General features: G+C 36.1%; 1 protein-coding gene across 2 annotated transcripts in view; it reads right to left on the bottom strand.

Annotated features, from left to right (window-relative positions):
• Nucleotides 1-462: 462 nt before the first annotated feature.
• The window catches only part of Themis (thymocyte selection associated), a 201,095-nt gene continuing 178,826 nt past the window's right edge, over nucleotides 463-22,731 (bottom strand). Inside the window, exons 5-6 of one of the 2 annotated variants that reach the window (XM_027947373.2) lie at nucleotides 14,527-14,679; nucleotides 463-2,142 (exon numbers count right to left, since the gene is read on the bottom strand). In XM_027947373.2, coding sequence (XP_027803174.2) covers nucleotides 14,548-14,679 — 132 coding nt within the window. In that variant the 3' untranslated portion in view covers nucleotides 463-2,142; nucleotides 14,527-14,547. The remainder of the gene's footprint in view (nucleotides 2,143-14,526; nucleotides 14,680-22,731) is intronic. The other variant, XM_071613042.1, reaches the window with a different exon arrangement.

Below are 22,731 nucleotides of genomic sequence, written 5' to 3'. Positions count from 1 at the left end.
GGAAGAACATCATGGTTGAAGACTGTGGTAGAGGGAAGCAGCTCTCATGGTGATCAGGAACAGAGAGAGAAAGAGATTTCACTCAACAGATAAAAAATATATACCCCAAAGGCATGCCCCTAGGGACTCACCTTCTTCAACCATACCCTACCTACCTATAGCTACCACTCAGTTAATCCCATCATGGGATTGATGTACTGATTGGGATAAAACTCTCATAACCCAATTATTTCTCTTGTAAACATTCTTGCATTGTCCAGATGTTGGGGAACACCTAATATCTAAACCATAACACTAGATAAATAATTTTTAATTTAATAATTATAGGGAGTTGATTATTTTGAACATGGCAGAGAACATATATTGATGAAAATTATAAAATTTATTTTCAATTTTCTAATGTCTTCCATAGGTGAGCACAAAGTTTATTATAATTTTAATATAAGACAATTGGAAACACAGTATGTAAAATTGTTTTATTAGTTTTTGACTTCCAACAAAAAATTTGATGATTTATAATCAAAATAGTATATGCATTGTCTCAATTTTATAATCAAAGAATTATACTTATTAAAAGTAGAAATCTAATTATTCTCCTATATCAAATTACAAATAACAATAAATATCCTCTATTTGAAAAACAACAAATCCTATGAGTCCAAAAACACCTTGGTGCAGTTTGCTACAGCTGTAGGATTGAGTGGGCATCTCTTTTGTCTTCAAAATTAGACTTTGAAAATATGTTGTTCTTATGGGCATAAACAGATAAAATAAACAGAAGCCAAATCATCTCATATAACTTCAGAAATTGTAGATAATAAGTGATATTACCACAATCTAATCACTAAACAATCTTTAGGTTACTGGAAATCAGGATTTATTGCAACTTTAAATGAAAAAAAAATTTTTTTTAAAGATAAGGGAAGTAAGCTACCTCGGAATATAAACACTGAAGCAAAGATCACTAACTGTAATTTTTTTTTTCCCCCTGTGGAAAGTTGTGTCATGATTTATTGTTCTCAGATACTCTTTGGTGCTAAATCATCTAATAAGTTCTCCATATAGTCCAAGTTGATTATGAGTTGAAGTGAGTTTTTATAAGGAGTATGACCTATATAAAAAAAAGTCTAAGGCTTTGTACGTAACTTTAACCAAATAAATTCTGTCTCTTCATTTTCACAGGGAAAAAAAATAACATTTCTATATACTTCATGCCTAATAAGATAAATTGTCAAATGTGATTGCTCTTAAAGTCATTTTTACAGATCTACAACTTTAAGTATTATTCTAATATACAATAATTAGATCACTGTGGCTTCTAGTCACCCAAATATCTTATATTTTATTACTATTCTATTGCCCTTCTATTTGCACCAAATATTATGATTACCTAAATTGTTTTCCTACAATTCTAGTAAACATCAATATAAAGAATTATCTAATATATAGTACACAAAATAGTAAGGCATAATACATTAAAGACATAAACTCAGGATTTTCAGAAGCTAGAGGAAGAAGTTTTGGAAAATTTCTACAATTCACAAAGGCTTTGACTATTGAAACTCCAAAACATTTATTTACAGTGCATTTATAAAACAAACTCCTAAACAAACTCATTTCCACAGTTCTCAGGGAATCACATAAGAAACCTGGGTATTTTAAATCATTCTCAGATATGATTATTTTTCTTTAAGTTAGTCTTAGAATAATGGCAAAATAAATTATAGAAAAAAGGATAAAAATATGTGGAGAGCTAGCGTCCTATTTTTAACCAATTTTACATAGAAATTGAAGTACAAAAATATTTTCACTTGCTTAATTATTGGTAGTGGAAACCAGAGACTCAAAACTGTTCACATTAAATAAACATGCCTAGTGATGAGACAATACATACAGATTTTGGCACAACAAAATAGTCGATGTGAATTCCATATCATAGAGCTCTCTTTGAGTTTTATCTGTTAAAATTTTAAGATTGTTCTCTCTTTGCAGTGGCTAGTGAAAATTCTCCTGGCGTCCTTTGGGGATAGTTGGTTTTCAGCTCAAGGCAAGGTTCCATTTCCTTTGCAACATTTATGTTCACTGCCCAAGTGGCTTCCATCACATCTTGTTATTTTTGATGTTTTTCATTTTTGAAGATTTCTACAAGTAAAGAAAAGAAAAGAGGGGTCCATCAAAAATACGTATTGAATCCATCCAGGAAGGAAACCATCTGCTTTCAAGTACTCTTTGTAAGAGACTCACATGCATATGCTTTTCAGAAATAATTGGGAACCAAATAAGAAGAGCCAAAATATAAAATAAAATAAATGGAAGAGATGCAAATTCTGCAGATATTTGGTAGACATTTCTGTGAGATAGGAGATAATACATAATTCCATTCCTAAAGTGTTTTTCAGTTGACAGAATGCTTTTCCATGCATTTTAGTTTACCCTCATTACAACTCTATTTTATGGGCAGTGCAAGGTAGGCCGCAGTAAAGTTGTGACCTGCCAAGCAAGTATACAGCTAGTAAGGGGTTGAAGCTGATGGTGATCTAAAAATATCTGATTCCAGATCAACACTCTGGCTGATGTCCTAGACCTGCAGAATATAACCACAGAGCAGGGAGTGGGCATCTGCACATGGGAAATTGAAGGTGGAGCTATAGGTCTCAAGCATAAGCTGCATGATGTAAAGCTCTGAGTTAACCTGTAGGCAGACCTGACACTAATACAATGTCCATCCAGACTTCCAAGTACAGCAAATAGGAATTCCATCCTCCATTCCTTCCCACCAGGGCTTTGTGAAGAATGAGAATGAGTGCTTAAAAAGCCCCACTAGCAAACACTACAGTGGTCAAGAGGCACAGAGAACCAGAAACCTCCAGTTTGCCCATACATTGATCATCCTAAAGACCATTTGAGTGCTGGCCACTTAAATGGACACGAGCCCTCTTTATCTTTTGCTCCTGAATAGTCATGACCTAAAACAGCCTCCTTCCTTCCTTCCTTCCTGCCTTCCTTCCTTCCTTCTGTTTCCCTCCCTTCCTTTCCTTTATCCTTTGAATTCTTTCTCTGCCACTAATAGTAGCATAGTCAAAAGTAAGTTATCTAACCCTGTGGGCCTATTATTCATCTTTAAAAACAGGAGAGGGGCAGGGATAATAATGCCTATTTTATGAAGCTGCTACAAAAATTAAATAGATCTATAAATACAAAAAGCCTAAAACTGTCTCAATAACTCTTAGTAATTTTTATGAGTCATGTGAAACACGAAAATAAAATACACAGCTTTGTGACTTCTGAGGAGTTCACAGACTAATTGAGAAAAAAAAAATTGATGTCAAAATAGAATTTCTCTGAACATGTGAACCTTCCTAATGACAAGAATTTACTTTCTTTGTCAATAACACTTCTCTGTGTTAACTGGGGCTGGAGTCTGGGTCATCAGTGGCTGATGGGGAAGATAGCCAGGGCCTTGTGTCCTCTTTCATTTAAGTCTCTCTCCTCATGATTCCCCAACTGCTGTCTTCAGATCTTTTAGATCTTTCTTAAATCACAAATATCAATACAACTAGCCACTGTAGAATATACATTATAGATAAAAGAAACAAGATTTTTAGGCAGTAGGCCCAGATTTAATTCCCACTTCTATTAGTTACTATCTTTAAGATTGTATCTTTAAAAAGGGATAACAACAGTATTTCTTACTTCACAATGTTGCTTTTCTTGCTGGGGGGAGATAAGGAAAAATGAAATAGATATATTGTATTACAAAGTAACAGAATCTGAGGACTTAGTTCTGATTCCTGAGACTACAACTCAATGGCGGTGCGTTTTGAGGAATCTCTGAATTTCATTTCCTTATCAGTGAATGAAGTTTGATAATAATAACTGAATCATTGAGTTCAAGAAATATCAAATGAAATAATGGATCTGCAAGTGCTTTGTAAAACATAAAGTGCTACCGAAATATTACCTGCTATTACCATCTCACATGCACATAAAACTATTATAGGCCTGTGGTTAGAAAGTTCAATCTGTCATCTTGACAGTTATTAGTCTCACTCTCCCTTGTCAATAAGCTGATTTAAGATAGTACATAGTCAAGCAGGAAAACAGGAAGTGAGGAAATTAGAATAAATATGTTATTTCAAGGTGAAATAATGGGATTAACCATGTGAATTTTAGAGGGGGCTTTTTTTAGTCACTCTCCCCTTCCTGAGCTGGCCCTATCATTAGCTAAGTGGGGATCTTCTACATAATATCCATACTCTGGTGGCCAGCTTATGGATACAGCAGAAGAGTTCACATAGGCTGGAAATCCTGTTCCTCATCGCATTAACTTTCAAGAAATCTCAAAATGTGAAGGAACTGTTTTTTCACACAATTATTTGTTTTTAAACCCAAATTTATTTGAAACACTACTCTTTTTGAGGAATTCATCATCCATTCCTTTTGGAAGCATCCCAAGTTCAACCAGAGGTGGTTTCTTAAACTGCATTAAATATTTACCAAACCAAATGCTTAAATGATAAATTAACTGAGGAATGCGGAGTCATATAGACTAAGTTCCATGAAGAGCAAGCCAAACACTTGAGCTATAGAAAAACAGGCTGAGTTTTATTTCATTTTTCTCTGTAAGACATATAAGCTAAAGAAGTGCCCTTTGATAGTCAGAATACATACTCTTGTAAAAATAACCTGTTGTTCAGTCCACAAAATGAAGTTATAAGCATAAAATCAGAGGGGTAATTCTTTGAACAAGAAGATTGAAGTGAAAGAATATCTCCATTTCCTCATATTTTAGAGGAATCAAATTCAAGTATATCTAAAATTGATTTGCATTCCCTTTTAAAGCCGACATTTCCTAAAGTGTTAATTTGAATCCATGCTTTTCACACCTCATGCTCCCTCTTGGGAACTTTGAGTTGCCGACTCCTAAAGTTGCTCAATCTGATGTAGAACAGTAAAACCTGCAGTCAGCCGGCACCTTCTGTGATTGCATTCTATTCTGAATATTTCATGGAATCTATCTTCAACAGTTTCAACAGGATTTCCATCTATCTTCTCCTGTCTGTACCAACCACCTACTTTCCTTTCTTTAGTACCTTTTGTAATGACATTGTTGGCTGAGTCTGAATAAACAAATGGTACACATTATTAGCTGCTGTATTGTTTCCCTCATTTGCAGTGATTAAGTGGATACTGTACCATTGTTCAGAGATGAGTCATATTTGTACTCCTGGCAACTGTTTTTGCCTACAGAAAATACAATTAGATAATTACAAAATAGAAGTCTGGGGTTTCTTTCTTTTTTTTTTTTTATTGGTTGTTCAAAACATTACAAAGCTCATGACATATCATCTTTCATGCATTTGATTCAAGTGGGTTATGAACTCCCATTTTTACCCCAAATACAAGTTGCAGAATCACATCGGTTACACACCCACATTTTTACATAATACCATATTAGTGACTGTTGTATTCTGCTACCTTTCCTATCCCCTACTATCCCTCCTCCCCTTCCCTCTCATCTTCCCTCTCTACCCCATCTGCTGTTATTCAATTCTCTCCCTTGTTTTTTTTTTTCCCCTTTCCCCTTACAAACTCTTATACGTAATTTTGTGTAACAATGAGGCTCTCCTTCCATTTCCATACAGTTTCCCTTCTCTCTCCCTTTCTCTCCCCCCACTCATCTCTGTTTAATGTTAATCTTTTCCTCATGCTCGGTGTTGAGAACCTATAACAGGTCAGGTGCTTCCTATAGGAGACAGCACCGAAAGCCATAAGATCAGTAGAAGATTAAACCAATTAGAGAAAGCAGACTTGGTGAGCCTTCAGGATGGAACTCCTTGGAGTTTTTGAGAATCAGGTATGTGGCTGACACAACTAAAGCCATGGGATGGGGGAGGAGTGGAGAGGCTACTATGAATTCTGAGAGGAATTCTAGGATTTGGCAAAGGTTTGATCACATTTACTCTGGCTTTTGTGTTGAGAATGGACACTATGGTACAAGGGCGGAAGCAAATAGACTAGTGGGGAAGACACTATAAAAATCCTGATGCGATGATGGTTGATTATAGTGCATGACTTGGACTAAGTTGATAGAAGTGGATTAGAAAGGAACTGGTTATATTTGAGATATCATTGAAAATTAAGTCAGTAGTATCTTGCCAGTGGAGTACATGTGATAAGAGACAATATAAGAAAGAGGATTCACAACTCTTTTATTGCATTATTTTTTAAAATGGTTCATAGACACCCTGCATCAGCATCTCCTGAGAAATATGCTGAAATTGTTTCCTGGTACAGCTTAGGACCTCTGAATCAGACTCTCTAGAGTAAAGGTTAGTAAACTTTTTCTCTAAAGAACAAGAGAACAAACATGTCACAACTATTCAGCTTTATGGACAGAGCACTGAAATAGTCAGAGACAATATGTAAATGAATGAATGTGGCTAGGTTTCAATAAAACTTTATTTATAGACATTGAAATTTTAATTTTCTGTAAATCAGAAAGTATAATCTAATATATAGATTGTATGTTTATGTTTTTAAACCATCAAGAAGAATAAAATGTTTTAGCTTCTGGGCTTTACAAAAACAGGCAATGGCATAGTTTTGACTGAAAACATGAATGTAGAAAAATCCTAAATAAGTGTTTTTAACATTATTATTAAGTTTTTTTTTTTTAATTTACAAAAACTCTTCTGTAAGGTAGACATTTTTTACTCTAATTTTAAATATTGCAAAACAAAATCACAAAGAATGAGTCATTCTTTGAATTAGAGTTCATTCAGTCTTGTGTCCGCCTGGTTACAAAGCCTTTTCAAATTCCACTGTACCCCACCACCTTGTGGAATATTCTTCCAGTGGATAATGATTCTGTTCAGCCACAGCCTGAGTGGGAAGTAGAGTGAAAAGGAAAAGAAAAACATTGCTTTGTCTTGAGAAGTTTCTTTTTTCTTTTAATACTGTATTTGGCTTTGCTTTTATAATTAACATTCTGCTGATGAGAGCTCCCATTGGTGAAGGCTGACGAGGAGGCTTGCCACAAAGAGCAAGCACTGCAGGAAATAAATTAATCTCCAGGGAAGAAGAGGGGCAAAGTTGTCAGTGCTCACACAACTGCCTAATAGGAAATGATATTTCAAAACTGTTCAAACAATAAGATGACTATGCTTCTCCCTCTAACATATTCTTAAAACATTCAAACTTCTGAGAAGAGGGTTGCTATTAAGATGAAGGATGATCATATAAAATTTTAAAGTCATAGGAAGTATGTTGTATCTATTATAGCATTCCCTAAAAGTGTAAAGGGAAGGGAATGATATCATTATTTTGTTTATATGATGAAAAATCTGCATTGATATTAAATTGAAGGAAGAAACAATATCCTATTATACAATTAATGAAAAGCAAGAAGTGAGAAGCTTGAAGGCTGCAAACATAAAGAAAGGACAATGACATGATGTTAATAATACTGATTTAATCAGCATACATTGCATATGGCATATTGAAATGCCACACTGTAACCCATAAATAAGTACAAAATAAAAATAAATGATTAAAAAATTAAAAAAAAAATAGAACTATCATTTGGCTCAACAATTTAAAAATTAGCATGAAAGCCATACTGGCTTTTTTTGTTTGCCAAATTAAAGTTCTCCTTTTTTTTTTTTTTTTTGGTATTGGAGATTGAACTCAGGGACACTCAGCACTCAATTACTAAGCCACATCCCCAGTCCTATTTTGTATTTTATTTAGAGACAGGGTCTCATTGAGTAGCTTAGTGCCTTGCTTTTTGCTGAGGGAGGCTTTGAACTCTTGATCCTCCTGCCTCAGCCACCTGAGCCTCTGGGATTACAGACTTGGACCACTGGGCCATGCAAAGTTATCCAATATTCTGAATGACAAGATTTCCAGTCTTTAGCGTAAAAATAACTATTGGACTTAGAAAACTATTTATAATAACAGTGGACCATAGTTATTCCTCTATTAAAACTGAGAAGCCATAATGTTTTTTATGATAATGTTATTGAAAATAACTGACTTTGGATAGTATATAATCAGGTATTTGATCAAGGTCTTAATATGGATCCCCACCTTATCTAATTATCTAGTCCTAAGAGGGAACAGATTTATGTTAAGGTTTTGATATGGGGTGTCCCTTCAAAACTTCATGTGCCTCTGCAGGAATACTGAGAGGGCAAATAATTAGATTATGAGAGATGTAAATTAATCAGTCCATCCTTTTTTGAATGGACAGAGTGGGTGGTAACTATAGTGAGGTGGGGCATGACTAGAGGAGGCGGATCACTTGACGCATTCTCTGGAAGGGCTGTTCTTCCCTGTAGCTCCTTTCTCCCAGTCTACTTCACAACCCTACCATGAGCTCAGTGGCTTTCCTCTGCTGGGTCCTTCCCCCATTATGTGCTCCTCTCTCTGGGCCCAGAGACGTGGAGTCAGCTATGTATGGACTGAGATCTCTGAAACTGAATGCCAGATTAACTTCTCCTTCTTTAAGTTGTACTTGTCATGTGTATGGTTATGGTGACAAGAAGCTAACTAAAACAGAGATTGGTACTGAGAAGTGTTGCAGCTATAACAAACCTGACCATGTGGTTCAGAAGCTTTTGGAAATAGTTTGCAGAAGATACTTGGAAATGTTTGGAAATGCAGGTTGGAAAAGCCTTAGAATGTTGTAATTGGAGTTTAATTGGCAATTCTAGAGAGAGCTCAAAAGAGCAGAATAAAGATAGGACTGCAGAGTGCACTTATGAAGTTTTAGAGGGAAATGAAGACTCTACTAGGAATTCAAGTAGAGGTCACCATTAATGTTAAAGAACTTGTCTATATTTTCCCCTTGTACTGAGATTCTGAGTGAGGTTTTATTTTTAAATGATGAAATATTTAATCTGGTGGAGAAAATTTCAAGGTAGCATGCTAAGAGCCATAACCAAATAGTAATGATGCATGGCATTTTTGGTTGAAAGGTGACGCCAGCAAGCCATTGAGATGATATGATTATGTTAAGATCTGAATTCAAATGGATATTAGACCCCTGCTGTCCACTTCGGCCTGCTACTTTGGAGCTCTAGCGGGACTCCCAAAGAGTTCCCATTGGTTGGGAAAGTGCGGTAGGAGAGAATTCCGGAGGAGGGATTTCCTGTTGGGGTAGTGTGGCCCAAGATAACGCCACATGTGTGGGTCGGCAATTTTCCCAGGAGCATACAGGGTATTGGCGGGAGTTTTAAAAATAAAGTTTGTTCCTTTTTGAGTGGCTTGTGATTTTGTGCCCAGCCAGACTGCGGCAGTAGCACAGCATTCAGTCAGTGGCATGGATATTACTGGAAACTTTTAGCCAGGTTTACTATGAGAATTGGGAACTGAAGGAAGAGTTTAAGGATTTTAAAAACTTGCCATTTGGCCAGAAAAGTAAAGTAAAGCTGGGGCCAAGGAAGCTGTGCTTGAAGAGATTACAACCCTTAAGAGATGCTAAGTACTTTGCTCAGAAACCACATGCTTTGATGGCATCTCAGGTATTTGTAAGGTCACACCCACAGGCTCCAGGGTACATAAGCCAAAATCCCTCCAAAAGGAGATCATGAGATCACAATGATTCCCTGCTCATACAGTGGGGCCTAGGAACTCTTTTCACCATACTGAGTCGAGCAGACACTCAGAGGCAACTACATATAGGATGCCAGGGGGCCCAAGTATTGTGCAAGTTGTCATCCACATGGTGCTGGTTTTACAGAAATGCAGGTTGCTGGAGTTAAGGGGTCATGAAGGCTTCGATAAAGATTTCAAAGGAAGGCCTTGGAGGCCAGGCAAAGTTTAGCATGGTTGGAGTCCTCATCAGCTGCCACTGAGAGGTCAATGTATGAGTTGTGGAGGTGAAGCCAAAGCTGGAATGGATACCCCAGGAATGAAAAGATACCAGTAATGTGAACTTCTCAGAGAACCTGCTGGCTGTGGAGACAGACAGGCTAAAAGAGAGTCCATGTGCCTACAACCAGCAAAACCAAAGAGGCAGGGCTGCCCAAGTCATTTTGAAAGTACTTCATGTAGCCATGTGTCCTAGATGATGAACACAGAGTTAGAGTCAGAGTTCTAGGACCTGTTTGCTTAGCTAAGTTTTGGTCTTGCTTTGACCCCAACTGATTTCTGTTTTAGTCAGCCTGTGGCACCATGTCTAAAATATTATATAAGTATTATATAAGTTAAAAAAAAAAAGGTTTATATTAGATATTTAGATTAAACTAAATCTCAGTAAAAAAACTTCTTTACATTCTTATAGATCTATTCTCTATTCTCTACCCTCCCCTCTTGGCCTCAGCAGAGTACTTTCCTATGGAGCTTGTTTCCTCTCACCTGTTTAGTTTCCCAAAATAAGGAGGATCCTAGATGTGGAGAATCATATATATGTGAGTTTTACCCAGAGATGAGACAGTTTGAGCTCAATAATCTCAGCCTGTTTTGATATCAGAATAGGCCATTGAATCAAAAGCTTTCAGAATTAACAGGGCATGAAGATTACCTTGTGTGCCTCCTGGTTTGATGAGGAAAGTAAAGCTCAGAGAAAGCAAATGACTTATGAAAAGCTACATATTCAGGTTTTGGCAGAGCTGATACTAGAACTTAGGGTACTGTTTTTTGGTTTGGGGCTCAAGGTTCTACGCACTGGTTGACTTGTCTAATTTATGGAAGATTTCATCTACAAATTTGGGATAATTCAAAGAACACAGTAGAAACTCCAAAAGGAAGGGAATTGCAAAAGAGAAAATGAACCAGGAGAGTACAAAATTTGCTTGATAGAAAGATTTTATTCAGGGGGAAAAAAAGCACATTTAAAAAAATCATACTTTCTGGCAAAGATTTCGGTTTCTAGAGGGAACCACAAGGAGGAAAATGAGAATGGCTCCTATTTGGCCAGAAAAATCACCAGAAACAATTGTAGTAATTACTGAGTGACCCACATAATAACCAGCTCCTCCTCATAACTAAGCAATAATCCTCTTTTACCAAATGACTTTGCCCTTGGCTTAAGAAAGCCACCTTATGCACAGTCAAGCCCTGTCTCAGGGACAGCTGTACCTTATTATTGACTGGTGCAGGGGGTATAGAGGCCTACCCTAATTTTGGAGAAAAACTCTCAAGACCCCCACTCCACAACTGCCTTGGGGACTTTCTGAGGTCTTTGTTGTGACTATATCATGATTCACCTTCTCCCTCTGCCCATACATACTTCTCTTATTCTGCCTTTGTTGTTGTTGTTGTTGTTGAGAACATTTCCCAATAGATTTTCCATTTGCAAATCAACGCAGGGAACTGGATGTGTACCAAACAGCTTAATGCAAACATTTCTACTTAACACATGCTATCTACTAAAAATAGTTGTTTAGCTGATTAACCAAAGAAACCTTGTGCTTTCCTGAGATATTGCTTCTGAGGCAAGAAGGATAAATAGTCCATTAGAGAGAATCAGATCATCCATGTGTCTCCAATGTTTCTTAGACTCAGAAATTAGAGATGTTGCCAAAGAGGGCTTTTCATTCATTCCCATGTCAATAGCATTAACAAAGGCCATACAGTTTCCATGAGGATATAGTTCTCAAAAGAAAGAAAGAAAGAAAAAAAAAAAACCCTGTATACCGAAACTCATGGACTGAGAGCTACAATATCAGATGACTATAGCCAGCACTTTGTAGAGATGTTACAGGGAAGCAAAGTTGTCTTGAGCAACCAACTCACAAAGACTCAGTGGTTAACTACTATAGCAATGACTATTTTGGAGTTTATCAGATGACTATACTAACTTTCATTTATTTGAACCAAAATAATCTTGAAATTAGCCTGTGGTGTATATTAACCGAATTTGACAAATAAGGACATAGAAAGTATAGTAAATTGCTCTTGGTACACAGCAAGTTGGGGAGAGAAAATTTAGACCTAGGATTCTCAGTTTAGACTTCAAAGGTCTGAACTTTACCCTCATGCCACTTATTCATGCTATTTAAGAAAAGTATACTATTATTCATGGGCAAAACAACATGTAAAGTTAGTGATAATGTTCTTAAAATAAGATGTGAGCATCACTGAGCCATCAGAATGAATTAAGACCCACAGAAGAAGGTCATCTGAGATCTGGTGAAACATTTTCATCAGTTTCTTAGTGAAAGGAGCTCAGCTGACAGCAATGGTCTAGAGTTATAGTTTATTATACTTCTGGCTGTGTGGAGTCAATTGTTGTTATATAATTCATGTTCAGCTGTTCACAGCAAGCCCTCCAAGTTGTTTACACTGAATATCTTGATTAAAAAATTCCCTCTAGTAATTATTGATGCATATTTGAAAAGGTTCTATCTCATCTAATTGAAAGAACGGATCTGAGGGAGCATGATCAGAAAAACAGTACCCCACCTTAATTAAGCTTTTAAAATTTTTGTTTTTTCAGTATTTGATATGCTATAAACATTCTGCAACCCACGATTCTCACCAAAAGAGAAACTTAGAAAATGAACAACTCTTGTCTACAAGGAAGCTGGGAGTGGAGGCACATATGTAATCCCAGCTGCTTAGGAGGTTGAGGTAGGAGAATCGTGTGTTCAAAGCCAGCCTCAGCAATTTAGGGAGGTCCTAAGCAATTTAATGAGACACTGTCTCAAAATAAATCTATAAAAAGTGTTGGGGATGTGGCTCAGTGGTTAAGTGTGCCTGAGTTTAATTCCTGACACACCACACACACACACGAAAAAAAAAAAAAAAAAAAAAAAAAACAGGAAAAGCTGAGAGAGCCTCTTATTTTTCCACTCTGAACACAAAGGAGGCTACTGCATATTCAGAGATGAACTATCCACACCAAGTAAGGTAATGTTAAATATGAATTTAATTAGTTATTTTGTACATGAAGTCACATATACTATATTATATGAGGTACAAAATAAAGCTTGAACATTTTTGTTTTGGTTTTATTTTACTTTTATATTTTTATGTATGGAGTTGTCACATAAATATAATTCATAATGAAGAAAGATTCTATAATTTATTGCATTTAAAAATGGGAAAAGAAGTAAATATATTGCCCAGATGTGCATATAGGGTAATTTCTAAGTAAATCCATATTGGAATAATCTTAAGAACGGACATTTTGTTTTACTCTCTTGAATGAAGTTAGGAAATTTCACTTGCTTAGAACCATTACTTTAATTCCAGTTTCTTTTTGTCTTTAAAAACATCACTTGCAGATGTATGTTGAAAGCAGGTGCTTCCCTGGTTTATGACATACTCTGCATTGGTCACTGAGTACAGAGAACCATGGCCTTGGCTGTAGTCTCCCAGAGATGCACACGCAAGGAAAGATGAGATACCGAGTTTCTCTATGATTGAAACAGAAACTTTGATCTCAGGAATTGTGTTATCTGGTATTTTTTAGGATCCATAATCTTAAAGGAAAAAAAAAATAGTTTCCAATGAATTAATAATGGCTTGAGACTCAACACACGGCAGCAATTTTCACCGCTGAGGTTGTTTCTTTTATAGTCACACTTGATTAGTATTTGAAATGTGGAGGAATTGCAATATGCATGGTTTTCAAAGTCCTTTACAGAATTTCATTTTTATCACTCAGAGAGAGTCAATGAAAAGGTAATAAGAACAGCTCTATGGGATATTTTTATAGGAGTGTCAGAAGCCAGTAAGCTAACTACATGAAAGAGCGCAGATTGTACAGACAGGGTTTGGAGCAGAAACACTTCAGAGACTTTATATCTAGTGTTTTGACTTTTACATGTCCTTGGAGAAAAAAGTGTGCTAGCTACAAAACCAAATAAGGAGGGAAAAGGAACAAACTGTATGCTTAAGAATAATTACAGTTTCAATTTTCCTTCAAACTAAATGTGAAGTTTCAATATAAAGTGTAATAGATACTGGGCTGGTTTGTGTATCTAAAATATTGCCAGAAATGAAAATTCTTATTTCCTTGCTAAGTCATCTCAAATTTCCACCATATGGAAGTGAGTCTGGGTAGCTTAATTGAATGCTATCAACTTCACAAGTCCATTTGTTTTTGTTTTGCCCTCAGTACACAGCAAGAATATCAGATCATCATCACTATAAACTAAACCTTTGTAATTCAAGTCTGCATTAGATTTCTTATCTGATGCTTTTTAAGATTTAAAAAAATCTCAATTATTTTAACCTCTTTTCAAGGCATGAATTTTTCTTTTTCATTCTTCTGGAAAAGATGTCAAGATATTATTTTCATGACAACACAAGCAATCTTAAAAGAAAATACTTCCTTACTAACAAAAAACATAAATGAGCGGGAAAAAAAAATTGGTAGTGGAAAACAATAAAGAGTCCCATCATTATTGTAAGTGTGTAGTGTCATGCTGCACTTAAAACTTCAGTGAGAATTTCAGGGCAAGGAAGTCACTTTGGCTAAGCCATGTATTCCAAACAAAATGGTAGGAAGAAATTGTATATGGTGTGTCTTTTGTAGACAATTGAAACCACTATCTTGTAAGCTTAACTGACCTGTAGTAACATTGGTGCTGACTACTGCCGTGATCCCTGCTTGCTCTTCTCTCTCTCCACATTGGCCAAATCATTCGGACAACCAACTGGTACTCTTGAATCCAGGCCAGCTTGATTTGAGTGAAGTTTCTTGGACATGCCTACATGGTGACTCTGAAATGACACAGGCCAGCATGATTGATTTTACAAGTAAATTATCAGTCCAAAATAAATGTTTCCCAGAGATATGACAAGGATAAACACTTATCATATGGCAAGTCATTTCTGTATGTCTTAAAGAGAACAGTCTATATGTCAAAGTAAGTTATAAATTATAAGTTCCTCAATATATTTTGATAATTTAAGTGTAGAATTTTTAAGGCCATCTAAGTGGCTAGAAGAAGTTGTTTGGCACACACAAAAAAATCATTTTCAAAAACTTTTTTGTATGTGTTATTTTTTTCCTTATGAAGGCTTAGAAAATATTTTTAATTTAGAGCATTTTAACTGGTTTTATTTTTATAGTTAAATAATACAGACCTTGTTATATGTTACATATTGTTTAACGAAGAGTGGGTATCATTTCTGTATTATCTGTACTCTTTACATAAAATATAACATCTATTTGAAATTTACATATATTTTTATCAGCATCTTGAAAAGCTGAGAAATTCTTCTAGTCAGCTTAAGAATAATAATTCATTGCATAAATCAATTATATTGTATAAATGAATTATTAAGGCACAATATCAATGGCCCCTATAACTCATCTCACACATAAGAGATGTCATAGTGCTTGACATTCCACTGACATATTTTATACTTTAAAAGGATCATCAGATAGGAAGACCTAAATAAGAAATACAGCTGAGGAACTTTGATTCATACCCAGATTCCGACTAGAAGAATATCAGTTTGAATGTAATTACAAAATATTTGAAGATTCATAGTCAAAATTAGCCACATCAATTTTGGCCATCTACATTAGTTTGTCTCACTAAAGGATAGAATAATGAGCAACTTTTCTCTAAAGTTCCTTCTACCGAATAGTATAGCATTAAATTAATTAAAGATTGATTGTATAAAATCAAAGGCTTTTAAAGCTTGGAAAGGGCAAATAAGGAAATTAGAGTTCAGTGTGATTAAATAATTCACCCGTATTAGCAAAATGAATAGTGTCAAGCCTCAGGGATTTGTCTCCTGACCCTTAGTATGGTGCTTTTTTTGTCATCCTACGATTGATCTGCTGAGCTTTTCCCTGCAGGGGACTGGTTGCACTGATGGGCCCAATTCTCCACTATCTGTATCCATGTCCTTTACATGAAATTTTGCAGAGCCATTTAAATCTGGGTTTTATCTTGTCCATTGGCTTCTTCTGGACCAACAGCATATTTACTGAAATGGAGGCTTAAGAGACGCTTGCGCAATTTGTTTTGCTCATGCTTATACTTCCACTAGGCCATGAGAACGTGACCTGTGTAGATTAGCCTGCTGGAGGCTGAGCATGAGATGGAGAGGGGTTAGGTTATCAGTTGCCCAACATGAGGCAACTGGCAGCCAGAGGAGCCTAGACATTTTGAAACTAGACATTTTGAATCAGGATAGAGTCCTATTACCCTGGTGTTGAAGACTGAACACCCAGGAAATGCCAAGGCAAGAGCAAAAAGTTTAATTTAAAGAATAGAAGAGAGAGCGAGAGCCAGAGTGAGAGCAACCTCTGGAGAGGTGGGAGTGCAGAGCTGGTGCCTGAGAGAGTAGGGTGTCTTGTCCAGATTTCAGGTTTCCCTTCTTCTAATGCCCCCTCCTCCCATTCCACCTTCTTGGTGACCAGAAGGGCAGGAAAAAAGCCAATCAGGGGATAGTTCTCCCTATTTTCCATATCTGCCCAAAATGGCAGAAAAGGAGCCACCCAAAGGGTATTCATTAACAACTGCTTGCTGGGAGGAACAATTCCCTAGTGACCTTGGTAAAAGGTGAGGAGAAGGGAGAGAAGTGTTCTGGAGGTATTAACATTCCATATCCTTTTTTAAAAAAAGTTATTCATTTATTTACTCATTCATTCATTCATTCATTCTAATTAGGTATATATGACAGCAGAATGCATTTTGAATGAATACTGTATGTAACTGCACCAGCTCCCATCTTCCCTGGCCTGACCAGATCACCTATCTACACTTTGTTCAAAATTTGAGCAAAACCTGTCCAGTTCACCTGAAACCAGCTCAGTTTGGCTAAACCTGGCTAAAACACAATCTCATGAACTAAGTGTATTTTGGGCTTGTATGTCATTAAGTCTTTTTGGTGGCCATCCAGGATTGTGTGATAGTAGATAATTGGTGCATTCAACAACCAATTATCTATATTTTCTCAGACACTGGGTGTGATATGAGAACGCAAATATAAAAGTGACCTAATTTCAGACTCTAATTTGTTCAAACAAAATTTCTTAAATTGTTTAAGCAGAGAATTAAAATAAGAGTATGGTAAATCATTTGTACATAATTCTCAAATTCTTTTTCTAATGATAATGTGTCCTAGTGATATTACCGGGACACGTCAGAAGATCAGAGTTTGAACGTTGATATTAACTAGAATTAAATCACCACACTTGTTTACATTTGACTTATCCACAGCCAATGAAAAAATCTATCAGCCAGTATGACTTTTAAAATATATTGTCAGGCACACATTATCACACAAATTTTGAAGAAAAATGGATTCAACCAACATTTAAGTATCCTCCTGATTTTGAATTAGATATCTTTGGAAAATGTATTAGTTTCAAGTTATTAGGTATTAAATCATAGTTTCTTAGTATTGAGAAATGAACTGAAGAAGGAATGTACTTAATGACTTTGCATGTCAAATTCAAGTAATAACATTACAACATTGAGGGGAAATCTAACAGTTCATGTAAATTATGCATCTTACATTCCATAAAGCAATGAAGAAATACTGAATTCTAAAAAGTTCTTAAACCCTTTGTCATGAAAGCCCAATGAGAGAAAATAAGCACTTGGTTGGAATGGGGTCAGTTATTATTACAAAGGTCCTGTGCTTCATGGTACAAACCTCTGGCAGATTGGACATTTTAAAAAGATATTAATATTTCAGACATTAAGAACTCCTCTTTGCTGGAAGCAGTCCCCACACTGGAGTCTCTGCTCATCAAGCCCTGTCAGATTACCCAGCCATTTCTTTGCTTTATGTATTATATCTAGGCTCCTGTGACCTAAAGGGAGGTAGCTTTCTCTCAAGCTAGTAACCCTTTCCAATTTTTCATCTTGTTTACCTCCTCAGCCTCTCCTTCCACTTCCCTGCATCTCCGCATCATACTGAAACATTTATTTTCTGTTACAGTAAAATTCTCTCAGTGCTCCATTCTTCATTGCTCTGTGCCTTTCATTAACTCCCAACTCTCTCCCTTCTCTCACCTCTTTCCTAGTGCTCAAATTCTTCCACTGTGCCTTTAGAACTTTGTCCCATGGTTTTCAACCTTCACTGACTATTCCACTTTCAGAACATTGTTTCTAACTAATTGGCTAAATCCCTATTCTCCATTGAAGACATCACTTGTCTTGCAAGTGAGGATGACTACTTTATTCTTTTACATCTTGGTTATCCTCAGGTTCATGCTCTCCTCTTCCTGAGTGCTAGCCATTGCATCCTTACCTCCTTGCTGAATTGATATTCCCATAATGTTAGTCAGTAACGAAATACCTGAGAAAAATCAGGTATAAAGAGAAAAATGGTTTTGAGATCACAGATTTGGAGGTTTCTGTCTGTGATCAAGTGGTCCTGTTGTTTTTTGGGCCTGTGGTTCAGAAGCACATCATGGCAGGAGAACATGCAGGAGGAAGCCTATTAACCTTATGGTCCAGACACAAAATAGAGAAAAAGAGACTGGCATCCTGCAATCCTCTTTGAGGGCATGTCTTCAATGATCTAAAACCTCCCACTAGGTGTCACTTCTTAAATGTTACCACCACTTTCCAATGGCACCAAACTGAGAACCAACTCTTTAACCCATGAGCTTTTGTGGAAACATTCATTACTCAAATTATACCACCCACCACCTAGCTGTGTACCATCTCTCTTCTTGTTGGTATCATCTGTCTACTAATCTCTACTCATCACGCATCCTTCATAAAAACACTTTGGCAACCGCATTATTGCTGTCCCTTTTAGCTTCAGTGTAGCCATAATTCTAGATGACATCCACATATATATATAAGTATCTTTTTCAATACTCCAATTGGATTTCTTTATTGCAAATGAACTTTTAATTTCTTTACCTCAGCCTTCCACTACCAAAGTCACATGTAAAATTTTTCATCACCTTAAATGTTTCAAACCCCCAAATTACTAAGTGGCCATCTCCTATTCTCACTTATTTTCTCAACTCCAGACAAATATCCTATCTCTAAGACAGCTTTGTCCATGACTTCATTGAGACCTGAGATCCACCAATCCCCCTACATTCTCCATATGCATTGGGCTCTTGCTCTTTTTTCCCCCCTTTCTTCTCTATCCAGCATCCATTCCAGTTCAAAAACTTCAATTTGGCTTATAACCTGCCAGAATTTATCTTGTTCTACCCAACAGCATCTGACATGTCTAGTTACTCCCTCTCCTGGATCTCTGATGTTCTTCTTCCTATCACTTGAAGTACTCATTCTGATTTGCTGGACCAATCTCTTTTATCTAAATATTGAGTGTTAGGCATTCTCGAGGTATTGTTATTTACATAGTTTTCTCTTTATCATCCCTAGAGAAATTTAACAATGCCATAGTTTAATTAATCATCTACATGTTTATGACTCTAGAGGGGCGATCTGCCTTATTATGAAATAGGATGAGGGTGAAACGCCATGGTAAATATTCTGAACTCCAACTCTAATGTACTTTCCACTCCACAGTCCTACCTATCTCTTCCTTCCTGTCAGAAGGTTTGGGTATTCCATTATCCTGGAATATTCTTCAACTCTTTTCCCTTAATTTTACTAAATCTTGAGTTTCTACAAGTTTTCTCTTACCTTATAAATTTTAGACAGAACTCTATTTTCTATTTGAGTATCTTGTACTTCTACTATGATACAATTTTCACAATTATAATCAAATAATACCTGGTTTCATGTTTAATATATCTCTCCCTAATTAAAATATAAACACCCTTTGAAAGTAAGGACTATGCTTACACTATCTACTGTCCTCATTTTTTAATTTGAGTGTCCTAACAGTTTTAGGTTTTAAATAACTACACATTAAGTAGATGGATAAATCCATGAATCATGTGTGAACTTCATTTCTATGATGAATTTTTTTAGCCACATATCAGTGATTGCTGTGTAGTCACACATTATACACAAAAACAAAGCTGTATTATATCCAAAAAGTGTTCCTAACAGTACTACTTATTGTATAAATGAAAGGCATATATGTTTGAAGATGTTTTATCTGTAAAAATACATATTTCAAATCCTGTATTTTTAAATAAACTTATTAATGTAATCACTGCAAACATTATAATTATGTAACGCCCCATACATCTTCGATTCAAATCAGATTGACCAACTATCAATGGCAATTATAAATCACAATAATTATCATGTTAGAAAAAGTGAGAATTGAGAATTAAGAGTGTTCACACAGTAGCCCTAGACATGAGAAAGTGTCCTGACAACAATTGAAGAAATAAAAGTATCAGTCACTGGTTTGATGTCAAGTCTTCAACCTGCAGGTAGGGTCCACAGGAAATTGATAAAATATGTACAAAGAATGGATGGGAACCTGGATAAATCTGAACTGGCTTTTGCAATCACTCTATAGTTGTACTTCAAAATTGAATTCTGTGTAGTTTCCATTTAAGTAATCATTAGAAATGAGTTTTTAGGGTCTTGCTAATATAAAATGGCTATTAAATTATTTTTATGTTATTATTGGTTTATAGTTTCCATGTTGTTTTAGTGTTTCCATTGAATAATAATCCAACTACAAAGTACTAAATGTATATCTCACAAACAAAGAAAGGAACAAATGAACATCACCCCCAAAATATGTTAATTCATATATCCATTAAAAAGAATCAAAGGATTTCCCCCAAATATTATACGTAAGTTAATTTTGTTGGATAAAAATCATACTTTTCCAAACATTTTTTTTTTGGAGATTCCTAGTTCACGATATGATATTCTTTGTGTCTCTTCTCTCCAAAGACCAGTAGGCTTGTTTTTCCTGAGAGAGCTATGCAGGACCTGTCTTGGGCAGGGATGAAATATTGTTCATATTTAAAACAAAATAAAGTGTCCCAGATAATGTACATTCCTTTTTACTTTGTAAAAATGCAATCATCTTCTAACTGACTATAAAAAGGTACATCCTTCTTTGCTTATAGAAACAACTGTTCCATGGTCTATACTTTTTCACTTCAGAAAGTAAATTTAAGTGATAGTTCAGAAGAAATTTCAAATGACATTTGAAGACATTTTTCATTAACTTTCTGAGAACTAAATTTGATTTAAAACAAAATTAATAGCCATAATTCAGATATTATGCATTACATTAAAGTAAAGAAGGATCAAAAAGGAATCATAAGTAATATAGGCTTGTTCGGCATATTTAAAGTATCATTCCAAAAGAAAATGCACTCCTTTATATCATGTGTCTTCACTGTGTGTGTGTGTGTGTGTGTGTGTGTGTGTGTAGGAGGTGGTCTCTTTTTTTTGTAGTTGTGATATGGTTAAATTACCATAAATAATTTAATAATTTAGAAGACCATTGAACTGTTTAAAGAAAAAAGAAAAAAACTTAGTGAGCACACACAATTATGTGTCATTTGTCTTCCACTATGTCTTATGCGTATATATGTGTGTATTTTCTATTGTTATATGATTGAGTGACCATAAATAATTTATAAGATTAGTAAGTGATTTATAAAAACACAAGAAATTTCTCATTGTGCATTATAAATATCCAATTTAATGGAGGCTGATTTTTTTTTTCAGTTAAGTATTTAAACAAGCAAGAATGTAAACTGCGAAAGTAATCTAAATCTGATCATCCACAAAGTCCTTTCTTTCAGACAGTATTCTCAGGTTTCATATAATTATCCATACATACTCTTAAACTGTCTTCTTTGCACAGAACAAATTATTCTTTACATCAATTAAAAGACAATGCTTTGGAGCTTACTCCACCAGATTCCGAAGGCACACCGTCTCTTGACACCTCTCCTGTTTTCTGCAGCCATATGTTGTTTTTAGAAGCTTTGCTCAGGCTTGTATTTTTAGGTGTCACTTCATCAGCCCATTAGAATCATATCCACTTCTTCTCTTCTCCCCAGAGCTTTAGAATGTGGCCCTCTCCCATGAAACTGCTTGCTGGTTTCATTCACCCTTCTCAGGAAGTGTTCCTCACCCACTAACTGTGAACATCTTCAAATGGACCTTGCTGGCTGAACTTTACTCTGGTGGTGGATCAGGGACTTCACCAGAAGTACAGGCATAGACATGTGATAGGATATGAGACATCTTTGAGCCCAATTGTGGTTGCCAGATGGTATAGACTTGTCTCTCTTCTGCCTATTCCAAGTATCAGCACAAAGTCAGACATATGAAAGAGCTCGGGTTTCTATGTGCCCTGCCCTTTTCCTTGGCTCATAGAAGCCGCAGTAGTCCTATCAGAAAGAAAGATGCTTGGATAAGGGAAGCTTTGGAGCAAGGTGGTAGGTGAATAAGATCCTCTGGCATCTCTTCCCACAGACATACTAGGTCAAACATCTATTGTTATACCAAGGGCTAAGGATATCAGGTGAGAGACCACTCACTGGGCTGCTGTTAGTGTAACAAATGTATTGAAGAAGCCAGGGAACAGAGAGAGTTGCCTGAGCTACCCCTCTCCCAACTCCAAGCATCCCAGGATGAAAAGAGGCACCTCCCCCCAGGATATGAGAAAGAGAATTAAGTCAGGGCCTTAGATCTGAAACCTAGTACCAGGCCCATAGAGGAGAAATCTAGTGCTGGAAAAAGTCCTATAACCATGCCAATACTTGCAGACTAAGCCTCTGGAATTGTCTTATGCTGGAGGACTGACAGCTTCTAACACCCTTCCCCCAAACTTAGATGTCATAGTTAGGCATGTGACTACTATTGCTGGGGAGCAGAGCACAGAAGCTAACATAGGCCTCTGTCTCAAAGTCAAGGGTCAAGCCCAACACAGTGAGATCCA

Source organism: Marmota flaviventris, chromosome 6 (assembly GCF_047511675.1).
Source record: "Marmota flaviventris isolate mMarFla1 chromosome 6, mMarFla1.hap1, whole genome shotgun sequence".
Lineage (NCBI taxonomy): Eukaryota > Metazoa > Chordata > Mammalia > Rodentia > Sciuridae > Marmota > Marmota flaviventris.
Note: the sequence above shows the minus strand (reverse complement) of the source record. Positions and strands in the feature narration are given on the sequence as shown.